The 12,818-nt window shown below is 41.5% G+C and overlaps 1 protein-coding gene across 2 annotated transcripts in view; it reads right to left on the minus strand.

The window, feature by feature from the left end:
* Positions 1 to 12,818, minus strand: part of LOC124595389 — a 304,713-nt gene that overhangs the window by 87,437 nt on the left and 204,458 nt on the right. For both annotated transcript variants that reach the window (XM_047134110.1, XM_047134112.1), the window contains exon 8: positions 7,975 to 8,135. In XM_047134110.1, coding sequence (XP_046990066.1) covers positions 7,975 to 8,135 — 161 coding nt within the window. The remainder of the gene's footprint in view (positions 1 to 7,974; positions 8,136 to 12,818) is intronic.

Consider the following 12,818-nt stretch of genomic DNA (forward strand, 5'->3'; position numbering starts at 1 on the left):
TTTTATTCACTGATAGTATAAGCAGCTGCTAAAATCTAGCTGTTGTTTCAAATTGTATTCAGTCCTGTATAGTGCATGTTGGAAATCATATTATGTCTGACATTAATACTAAATGAAGCTGATTAGTTACTTTGCTCAGCTTGTTACAGTGACAACCAACGTGCTTTTCTTGATAACGCTGTGTGTGCAATATTGACAGTTATGTTTTACTTGTGAATTGTATGTAAGGAAACAGCTTTTTGGATTATTGAGGAAGGAACTGCTGATAATTCAAAAGGAAACCTAAAGGAGGAAAAGAAAACCAGACATGTTCATCAACTTAAATTTGAGGCAAGGTACGTAAAAATAAACTTAAAAAAAGAATACTGCAACTGTAAGTCTCACTACAAATATCAATCTGACCCAACCAAAATCTTAATGAATGTTGATGACCTACAATTTTGAATGCTGATAATCTATAATTTAATACAGAATTAAGTCAACATTCAAGTTTATGACTTTCCCAATTCTTTTAAGGAACTTGTATTGCTTCAAGAATTTCAGGGTAAATTCTAGAAACACTTGGCTCTCTGCCATCTCAAACACCCGATATTTTAATGACAAGGGTGAGAGAGCCTTTTTACTGTACCACACAGATCTGTGTGTGCAGGAAGGACAGCTGTCATGAGGAGCCAGAAGCTGTGTGACATGAGCGGCCCCAACAAGTGGTTACAAGCAGCACCTAGAAATTATATCAAAAAGTCAAAGAGTATCTGGATAAGTTCCATAGTGTGTGGTGTCATGAGGATTGTTAAAGAGACAGATGGAGAGTGTGTTATATAGAAAGTCTTACTTTATGTCTTGGCTCTGCATGAGGCAGAACAGATGTAACTGTATGAATGTATAGTAGATTCTAACATTTATCTTGGAACCAGTTGGCTTGCTGGAGTTTGTACATAATAATTGTTACTTTGGGACGAGAGTCACAAATATGTCGTCGTTTAACTGACAAGAGCCAATGAGTACATAATTTATTGCAAGAATATAGAGCTGGTTAATAATATTCCCCTTTCGGAGAAGAATTAAACGGCGAGAGCTACGTAGCTGATAACCCAAAGAAGAGGATCAGCTGCATGCACAATGTGCAAGTCAACTGGAAGAGACGTGTGAGTCGTGCAACGGAACACCGCACTGTCTGTTGTCATCCAAGAAAGCATTAGAAACTCTGATAAAGATCCTAATATGATTGTGTTCACACCTCCATGCCAGCACAAAGATGGTCATTACTCATTACCACTGCTGTAATATTCCTACTAAGGGCCAAAAATAAAGTATTTGGAGTTCTAAACAAAAGTAAGCAGGATCAGCATGTTTAAGTGATGATTCAGGTTTCTTGATCAAAGAGATGCCACTCTAGAGCTGATACCAGGAAACCTACATCACGGACCCATAAGTATCACACACCAATAAATAGACTTGGAACCAGTGTGTGCAAATCTTTTTGCAAAGCTGTTTGGATTTGGACAGAGTCATCTAAATGCAATTACTATATCAGTTATGGGTGGTGAAGGATGTAAAGAACATGAAGAGAGTTGTCATGAGGAAGAGAAGTTAGCAGCAAAGAAATAGAAGGGTATTAGTTTCCCCTTGAGCCTAAAGGATAGGGAGAGCTATTATTCTAGGGGAGAGGGGGGGGGGGCGGTATTCCTCCAAAAAATATTCAGCTCAAAATTGAACTTAGCTTAGATTTCTGAAAACCTGCAATTGATACATGTAGCTACTGCCTTAAAATGTCTCTTAGGTTGGTTATAGCTGTTCAGAATAAAAATCAGGAATTCTGACAAACTCGAGTGCTCATAGACTAAGGGCAAAAATTTTTCATCAACCTGGGCTCTGAAATGCAGCTAAGTTCTTCCAAAACTATTAAACAATAAGGTATATTATCCACAACAAATAAATTATCACACTCTGTGTGACACGCAAGGATAATAGAAATCCACACTTCTATGTCTGGACAGAAAATCAAGCTGTCAGAAGTTCTGTTGAGGTTGCTTCAGGTCTCTGTGATCTTCTGTACAGATTTGAGTTCCCTACTGAGAATGATAGCTTGAGGTCTCTTGCAGTAGGTTGTGAAGAACAAAATCTTCAAAAAACTGACAGACAGACTACCACAGTGTTTATAAATATGTAGGTTCAGTTAATTTCTTAGTTGAGGACTGGAGTGTGAGGGACCACTAAGAACTTAGTGAACTTTTTAAAAAGGAGGATGGTATCAGTGAGATGAAGTGAATTACATTATGAAAATCAATGAAATATGAAACTTACAAATTTAAATTAAAAATGGAGCCAACCTCTCACTGTGATGAACCATCCAAGACTTTCAGTCCCATTCTAAGAAAGGGAAAACATTGCCTTACTGTTGAACCATCAGTTACTTCACCAGACAGTAGAATGAATAAAGCAAACAATACTGATGTGAGAAACTTGCTATGTAAATATTTTGGAGATGAATGGAGGAGCATAGGAGATTTAGATTTCTGTGCTAACATCATTGATGCAGTTGTTACAGTAACTGTCAACAAGGAATAAGTTAGTATGATAGCTTTTGTTTGCTTGGAAGGAGGAGGAGCATTGAACCACATTTAACAAAAAATTGACAGGATGGTCAATTTGAACATTCCACGAAGCAAAATGTTTAACCAGGAGATTTAGACTTTGGATTAACAATTATGTTTAATAATAATAATGCATACAAGCATTTAAATAATACAGTATATAATTGAAGAATTAAAGCAGAAAGACATTGTGAGAATTGTATATCAAGATGGCTAAAGTGAATATTTTTTGTGTAATAAGATGAGCCGTGCGTGATTAGCCGAGCGGTCTAAGGCGCTGCAGTCATGGACTGTGCGGCTGGTCCCAGCGGAGGTTCGAGTCCTCCCTCGGGCATGGGTGTGTGTGTTTGTCTTAGGATAATTTAGGTTAAGTAGTGTGTAAGCTTAGGGACTGATGACCTTAGCTGTTAAGTCCCATAAGATTTCACACACATTTGAACATTTTTTTGTAATAACATGATTTCCAATAATAACATGTTTGTCTGATATAAATCCTATTGCAATCAACTGGCAGCAAGAAAGACATTATACACATACTATACATTAGAATGTTTACTGTGAAAATTAATTTTTTATTAACAGATAATGTTGTTCTATAATGGTAACGAAAATAACTGGTTAGTTATGCATTTTCCTTATTAATCATTTTTTTTATTTCTACATTTTGCAAGTTACTGTATCAAAATGTGTTAAGTTCAACACATTTTCCTCAAATTTGAAGAACACTATAGCAAATCATCACTTTACATGTTTACAGAAGTAAGTCTCAAACACAATAATTTCACATCCTACAATGTGTGAAAAGTTTCCCAGCTTATGAGTAATTAGTTTTTCACTTCACCTGTAAAATGTCGTTTTTTGGGTGTAACACAAATTGAAATAATATTGCTCATACTATTCACAAGCACACAGACATGACCGTACTGAACAAAAAATTGGTTCTTCCAGTCCACAGAAATAAAAGCAGCATAGAGAATATTAAGTCTAATTTTCTTGAATCATCTCTCTCTCTCTCTCTCTCTCTCTCTCTCTCTCTCTCTCTCTCTCTCTTTTTTTTTTTTTTTTTTTTTTTTTTTTTTTTTTTTTTTTCCTCTCTCCAGATCGCTGCATCTGGTATCTCAGCATAGCAAGTTTGAAAACCTGTCAGAAGGCATGGACCTTGAATTTTGCCAATAGGCAACACAGATACTGCTATGAGTGCTAGTATTGCCATGTCAAAGCATTGGCCATGCAGTACCACAAAGCCACTTTCTGTCTCACTGGCCACAGCAGCACTGTAAAGCTCACCACACTGTGGCTCCACTTTCAGTTGTGTATTTGCTGGGCTCTCATATTGTTCTCATTACACACTGTTGGTTTTGGTCTCACATTTTCACTGTGTCTTATGTTTTTGTTCTTTGGACTGCTCATTGTTTTCCTCTTGTCGTCTGTCTTTCTATTCACACTTGGCAGTCTGCTACTTGTGACCCCTGGCCAGTCATAATAATTGATGACAAAGCAAAAGGTTAACAGCATACCATGGATGTTAAACTCTTGCAACAGCAACAGGACAACAGCTGTTGCTGCTGCAGCAATTGCAACAGCAGTTTCAACAACAGCAGCAGCAGCAAAATGAGTTGCTCTACCAGGAAAATCAGCTTCTGAAGGATCAACTACAGATAATACAGAGTACTCACCTGATACAGGCAGTGGTCACTTCCCAGCCAGAGAGCAGATCACCCAGCACTCTACTTCTCAATTATGTCAAAGAGAATTGAGACACACATTTACAGCAGCTGAAGCAGCACTTTCATGTTACAGGTGACATTTCCCAATGAACACTCTTCCTGTCTTGTTCTTTCCTGAAGGTGTTTTTCTTATTTAAGAAGTTGGCTCATTTCTTAAATCCAGTCACTTTTATATTCAAGATGTCCACGTTATTTTTGAAGTACTATTCACAATGATTCCACAACTGCAACGCAACTCAAATTTCACAATAGCACAAGAAACCTGGTCAAATTGTAACAGTCTTGCGTGACTGATTAACAGGTACTGAGTCACTGTTGCAATTTCACCTTTGTGACTCAGCATGCAACTCTCCATATCTGGACACTAAGTCAAGGCATAGTGATCCAAATGGCTCCCAATCCATCAGTTCGCACATCAGCCCTAAGCTTGACAACCCATCACTGAAAGATATTCTGACAATTACACAAACTGCAGAAATAGCACAGGCAGCTAAGGATGCCTCCTGGCTCACCCACACGTAACAGTGGTTAAGATGTCACATTGCACCATAGGAGCATGAAACCATTGTAAAGCATTTCAGAGACAGTGGTGTCATGATTCATCGCTTCCCGATATGTCAATGGCCTCTGCACAGCCAATCATTCAGCCAATTATTCCTTGTCGGTGTGTGCAGTGGCGTCTTCTGTGATACTAAGACTGCTTCACAGCACACCCGCAAGCAGACTGTTAGGATTTCTGGGCACACTGTACCCTCCGTGGGAAAGATTGGCATCTCCAAACAGTTTGTTGTAAACCATCAGGCCAATCGCACCCAGCTCTCTGCCTGTATCTTGGTATCAAGGAACAGTGCACGAACTTCAGGCAATAGTTCTCCTGGCAATCTTTTCATTAATAAGTTGCTTACAATCCTAATAATTGTGGATGAAAACATCTATTTCTAGGTGGATGCTGGAGCTACCATTTCCCTCATAAGCCTCTAAACATGTGCTTATATGGGTTCCCCAGATTTGGCCTACCCTCCTGTTGATTAGTAGCATATGGTGACAGCTAAATTCACTATCTCTGCACCCTACAAGAAGATCACATGGCAGAACATTTTTGGTCTGGAAGCCATCTCATTCTTTGGACTCTCCACCAATGATGAGATTCAGGTCATACCTGACTAGCACCTGTTTTTGAACCTGGCCTAGGGTGCACCTCAGATTTTCAAGCTCTTATCTCCTTCATACAGACACAGTGTCTCATTTCTGTCATGCATAGCCCTTTCCAGTCTCCTTATGGACAGCTACTAAGCAGGAACTCTATCATCTAAATAAGACCGGGGTAACTGAATCATTTAAAATTAGAACTTGGGCCATGCCTCTAGTACTGGTAAAGAAACACAGTGGCTCCCTCTGGCTATACGGTGACTCTGAATTGACAATGCCTATGCACAGATCAAAACATGCCCTAACCCATGTCCAGAACAACTCTTCATATGCTTGTCAGGGGAGAATATTTTGCTGTGATTGACCTTGCTGATGCATATTTGCAGATCCAGATGGAAGAGGTGTCGCACACCATCATGGTTATAAACACTCTTTCATCTTATACTCACCTTATACTCATCTTATCTTTCATCTTCTTGCCTTCTGGGATCTCTTCTGTTCTGAAAATCTTCTAGTGATATCTGGAATAGTTAAACACATCCACATCCATTTACACTAACTATCTCAATGACATAACTGTTGAAGGAGCTACACATCAGGAACAGCTGTGAAACCTTTGTATGCTATTCACTACGAGGTGGAATCCAAAATTGTCGGGACTGATGCTGCCATCTGGAAAGTAGGAGTAGTAGATCTTTGCACTGCTAGGTGGCGAGAGCTGCAAATCTGATGAGTCAGTGTGCGGAGAGGCGATGAGTCAGTGTGCGGAGAGGCATTCAGCTGGGAGGCTGTGTTGCGTGTCCACAGTGATTTCCGTAATACTCCGTGTTTGGTGTGTGGCAATTTTATGACGGATCCGCGAATGGTAAAGACCGCATCTGATGATCCAACCTTTTTGTCACAGGTTATCACCGGTGACGAGAGCTGGATTTATGGTTATGACAAAGCAACAATTGCCCCAGTGGAAGAGCCTGGGCTCTCCAAGACCCAAGAAAGTGGGGCAGGTGAAGAACAAAGTGAAGAACATGATCATCGTTTTCTTTGATACCAAGGGAATTGTACACAAAAAATTCGTCCAACCCAACCAGACAGTGAATTCTGCATACTACTGTGACGTTTTGTGACGGCTCCGTAAAAACGTGTAGCGACGATGGCCTGAACTTTGGTGTCAAGGGAACTGGCTGCTGCATCATGACAATGCACCCTGTCACATGTCCTTGCTCACCAGGACCTTTTTGGCAAAAAGCAACATGGCGGTTGCACCCCACCCACCGTACTTGCCAGATTTGGCACCTTGTGACTTCACGCTATTCCCAAAACCGTAACTCAAGTTGAAAGGCCATTGGTTCGACACTCTAGAGAGGATTCAAGAAGCATCACTGGTGGTGATAAACACCCTCAAAGAACAGGACTTCCAAAAAATGTTTGACCAATGGCAGAAGTGCTGGGACCGGTGTGTGTGTGTGTGTGTGTGTGTGTGTGTGTGTGTGTGTGGATGGGAACTACTTCGAGGGTGATGGTAACCATTAGCCCAAAGGTAAGGTTTTCAACAGATGGCAGCACCAGTCCCAAAAATTTTGGATAGCACCTCGTATGTTACATGACACAAGGCTAATGTGCCTCTTAAACAACTGTCAGTTTTCCAGGAGCAAGTGGAGTATGGTAAATTATTATTCAAAGTTCATTTAAGCAATACACATCATGCATCCACTAAACCAGCTCTGGAAAAAAGGCATTTAGTGCAGGTGGGTGGCTATCTGTGAGGGTGCCTTCACGCAGTTGACATGCATGGTGAGCTTGGCAACCTGGCTTATGCCTTTTTCATCACTGTGTCACACTATGGTTGCCTCTCCATACAGCATTCGTGCAGTGCTGGTGCACCGGAATGATGATAGCATTGAGCAACTGACTGCCTATGTGTCAAAGATGCTGACACCCACTCATAAGAACTAATCACAAATAGGAAAAGAAGCTGTAGCAATTGTCTTTACCATTAATAAATTCTGCGTTTACCTGTTTGGGATTATGTCCACATTAATTATGGGCCACTCTTCAGACCATACTCTAGACTTCCAGAATGAACAGCTCAATGGCTCCAGCGTTGAGCACTTTTCCTCAGCTCCATTGAATACAAGCATCCAGTGCAATATGCCAATGTGGATGCCCTATATCGCCTACTCGAGATATTTGCTATCAAATTACTAAATAACAGCATTTTCACAGCTAGAAAAAGCTGCACTTGGCATTAAATTTCGTACATATTTTATGCGCATACAATGAACAAGGTGAAGTGCTAAGTGTATATTTTATTTTATTAATGAATATTCTTTAGTGGAGGAAATTTTTTGTCTCTTAGTGGACAACGAAAAGTGATACCAATTGAAAATATAACCAGTTTGCCCCTTTCTGATATATGAAGTGTACTGTCATAGTATCATAAACAAAAGAGAGAACTTTGCTTACTTTTTGTTATTGTGATCATAATGAACTGTTGCAGTGCTTACCTTGTGTCTTGGGATCGAGCCCATGCAATATTTCTTGTGTTTTGAAAACTCTGGCGCTGCAGCGACATAATATGTCCTCATGTAGTGATCAGTTGGAGGGTCACTGAATCCCTTCAGTCTGTAGGTAAATGTGCCAATGCTTGGACAGTCTTCCATGTAAGCTATAGGTGAACAGATTTACATCAGATTACAGAGGTACAATAACCATTTTCAAATATCAGTCTATGATGTTGCTGAAACATATTTAAGACAATGATAATGTAGACTGAAATAGTTTAGATGAATAAACACAAAAAGGCTATGAAGAGAGATTGGGAAAAAAGGTTATTTATATTATGAAGAAAAAATGGAAACTTAGGGTTTAATGTCTTCTAAGTGATGAGATCAATAGACACAGAGCACAAGATTATATTGGGGAAGGATAGGAAAGCAAATTGGGCATGCCCTTTCAAAGGAGCCATCCTGGCATTCATCGTAAGTAATTTGGGAAAATAAGGGAAAAATCTACATACAAATGTCTGGCACGCGCGCTCACACACACACACACACACACACACACACACACACACACACACACACACACACACACAAACCTAAAAATATCATTATCTTTAAGGGGACTGTTCTGCAGTTCCCCTGAAATCACATACAGGGGCTCTTTAACTGTCATATTCTTTGACCCAGCAGGATACTTTGTGGCATCGAATCCTCCTCCATCAGCAAACACTATATTCAGGAGAATGGTGTGCCTCCTGCATATGACCCTCGTTGCTTGCATATCTTTGCAACTGGAACCTAAGAGTCCATTGTCACGTAGATGACCTCTATCTACGCTATAGCGCTTCATCAATAGCTGCTGCTGAATATAGACTTTAAAGAACCCTCTGCAGGGTACAAAATTGGTATTTAAAGCATGGATTCCAATTTGCCTCCTCTAAAAACCAAGTAATGTATTTCTCCATGCTTAATGAGTTACTCTGTTTCCTATAATTAAGCCACATGCTATTAACGATAGTTCAGTAACACTGCTTCCTTAGGCTCTCATTCAACAGTGGGCTGACAAGACTACCTTTCTATCCTACTAGGAATCAGGTGGAAACAAAGTTCATGATCACTCACACAGATTGTGACATGAAGGCCAGTGGGACAAACAAGCAGTTGCGTGGTCTCTAATGACAACAAGATCATGCCAACTAGAAGAAAAGTCCAGAATATAGTGAAGAGTGTCACAAATTCATGATAAATTCATTCCAAGAGTAGCCCAACTTGAAAATAGTAAGCAGGCAAAGACAAACTGTGACTATCTCAGTTCTGCAGGCCACAATACTTATATGCCGCATCATGTCAGCCAACATACCCACCTCACAAAATATTTGTGCACTCCATGGTTGAGGGGCAAGTTGCTGTTTGGACAGGTCAGTTATCTCTGACTGCATGCCATTATTTCTTCTCATGTTGAACTGGGCTGGGAATCTGTATCACTACCAGATACTACACCCCTACACCTTTTAACAAGCATGTAGGACGAAAAATTGTTAGATACGCATCTGGCCCAGTAAGGAAAAAGGGAACAAGGTGCTGGCATCCCTGCCAAAGGGTTTCACAACATGTCTGCATCATGACTGGTGCCTGTGCTGTGGGCGAAAGTACTAGTTGATTGTAAGCCTCTGAAGTGTTGCCTGGGCCTGCCTGTGAGAGACTGGGTGCTGGCAGTGATGTGAGGATGGCAGTTATTCCACCTCTGTGGATATTTCCCTGTCTTTATGGTCAACACATTTCCAATTTTTGGACAGGGTTACTGGTTGTGGTAACCAGAGGTGACCTACGGAGTGCCAATAGTTCCACTCCTAATAGGTCCCATTCCTGCTCTTTGTTGTCATCTCTATGTCACAGAAGGTGGGGGCAGAGGTTGTAACATGGTGGCAGATAGGCTGGTGAGTGAGCTCATCAAGACTGAAATTACGAACACTGAGATTGCGACAGCCCTAGTGGGCTGAGGGGTGAGAGGTGGCATTCTGGCCCAGATGATGGCAGACCACTGCTTTTGATCAGCTATGATTTCAAACAGTTGTGCAACCTCCTGCCAGTGACAACAACATGGATCCATCCAGGATTCTGACTGAAAATATAAGCCTATACATCGGATCCCGCATGATAATGTGGCTGAGTGCATAAGCAATGAGTCTGCTGGGTTGGGTGAGGTAGGTCAAAGAGAGTAGATAATGTGTGCCCATACAATACTTTGACTGAACAATGTTTGTTAACATTGGCCAATCTATAAGTTGTGGAGAAACTAGTGAGTTCTTTCCCAGAACAGACTTTTGTCATGTTTGTCTGCACTTACTTTCTGAACATCCTGACCAATTACTCCTCTTTGAAAATTGATCCTGGGTGGAATGAATCTGTTCTTTTGGTTGGTGCTTTAGGGTGAAAAACTGCTAAGATCATAAGCATCTGTATCATAATGTAAGAAAAAACAAGCACTAAATAAAAAATCTGAGGCGAAAAAGGCAAAAACCCGAACAAGCAAGTTTAAAGGGGGGCAGCTAAGGGCAAGGACATCCCTAGGGAGAATTTCTCAAAACATCGTTGAGATGGTGGAGGTCCCCGCAGTGGGGAAGAAGTTTGCTTTGCCATGCCGCTGCGGTGAATAAAAAGTAAGACGTGATTGTCAGAATGTGTGTTATCCACTAGAACATCTAACAAAGCAGACAGCAAACATAGATGTAAAAATAAACTGTTAAAATATGGTCACCAGGTAAAGTGGTTCATCGTCAAGAGTTGAGAGCAGTATGACAGAGTGGGGCATGGTCACCACTTAATAAATGGCAGTGACTAAAATGACAGTGTTCTATATGCAGCCAGGCTAAAATGACCGCCTTGCAATGTGAGGCCTGACAGGAAGTCCACCACATTACTGGGAGAGGTTTAATGTCTTGGAGTTTGTTCCCCTGGAGAGAAGACCACTGTGCACTCCAAAGTGGTACTACATGCCTACAGACAGTGACACAAAGATTATCCAAGGGAAGAGAATGACTAGCAGGCCGAGGGTGGAGAGCTGCAGCCTTTGCAGCAGCATCAGCAACCTTGTTCTCTAGCATGCCGACGTGACCAGGAGCGCACGGGAACATCAAGTTGGCTACCGCAACAGTAAGCGAGTGAAGGCATTCTTATATTCATTGCGCTAAAGAGTATATTGAGTACAGAGTGTGAAGCCTATGAAGAGCACTGAGAGAATCTGAGCAGATGACACAATTCAGAAGCCCGTGTCACCGAGTATATTGGGTGGCCTGATAGAGGGCGCACAGAGCTCTGAAGTAAAAATTGAGTACTGGTCAAGAAGGTAATATTGAAAAGGATCATCGCCAAATACAATGGGACACAGGTCTTGGAACTACTGGTGTAGATGAAGACACTATCACCAAACTGCGTGCAAAGTGAGAGAAACCCGCTTCGATACACCAGGCTAGGAGTAGTGTACTTGGGAAGCGAATGGAAACCGAAATGAATGTGTACCTCAGCATGAACCCAGAGTAGTGAAGAGCTTGCACTTATGAGGAACATGGCAGGGAGCATGAAGCAAAGCTATTGAAGCAGCAAATGAAAACAACTCTGGGAGGCAAATGAGAAGGTGGGTGCAGCCCATAGTGGCAGTCAAGGGAATCATCAAACAACGGAGCACAGGATGGGTGACCGCGTATAGTAGACACACAACTGAGGAGAACATCCCGCTGATAGGACAATGGCAAATCAGTAAGTCAGCAACCTCAGCATAAAGACAACGGGAGTAGTATAGAAGGTACCAGTTGCTAAATCTGGATGATTGGTGATGTTAAGATGACATAAGACAGACGGACATGTGGATAAATATACGTTATGTCCATAACCATATGGACATGGGAATGGTATAAAAAGAGGAGGATGGTCTGATCCACTCCCCCACCAGGTTCCCCCACCAGGTTCCCCCACCAGGTATCACATAAAACACCTAGAACATTGAGGGAGCAAGTACAATGAGCTGCTAGATGTGGGAAGACCAACGGAATTTCCTATCAAATATTAGTCCCTAGAATTTTGTTGTGTCAACAAATGGAAGAAGGAATGGGGCGAGACATACTGATGGGGGAAGAAATTCTGGATGCTTGCAGAAGTTCATACAGACAGTCTTGTCAGTGGGAACCCGGAAGCCATTGTTGATGCTTCATGAGTAAAGATGGTCAAGACATTGCTGCAAATGCTGCTCAAGTAGACAGGTTCACTGAGAGCTGCAATAGATCACACAGCCATCAACGGAAAGAGAGCCTGAGATACCTAGCGGGAGGCAATCCATAATATGGTTAACGGCTAGGGCAAATAAGACAACACTGAGCATAGAGCCCTGACACACCCTGTTCTCTTGAATAAAAGTGTCCAACAGAGTCGAGCCCACACAAACCTTAAAAAACATAGGCTTTTAAAAATTCCCAGATAAAAAGGGGCAGGTGACCCCGGAAGTCCCATTCGTACATAATACGGAGGATACCCCTCCTCCAGCAGGTGTCATACACCTTCTCCAAATCAAAAAACATGGCCATAGCTTGACACTTCCACAAAAAAATATTCATAATATGAGCTGACAAGTTGGCAAGAGGATCAACTGCAAAGTGGTGCCCATAGAATCCACATTGGTCATTAGTGAGGAGATTCGAGGATTCAAGCCACCACACTAGGCGACAAATAATCATATGTTCCATCACTTTGTAGATATAACTAGTGAGGGAAATTTGGCGGTAGCTGGAAGGAAGGTGTTTGTCCTTACTAGGCTTAGGTAAGGGAATGACAAGGGCCTTATGGCAGCGACATGG

This window comes from Schistocerca americana, chromosome 2 (genome assembly GCF_021461395.2).
Source record: "Schistocerca americana isolate TAMUIC-IGC-003095 chromosome 2, iqSchAmer2.1, whole genome shotgun sequence".
Classification (NCBI taxonomy): Eukaryota; Metazoa; Arthropoda; class Insecta; order Orthoptera; family Acrididae; genus Schistocerca; species Schistocerca americana.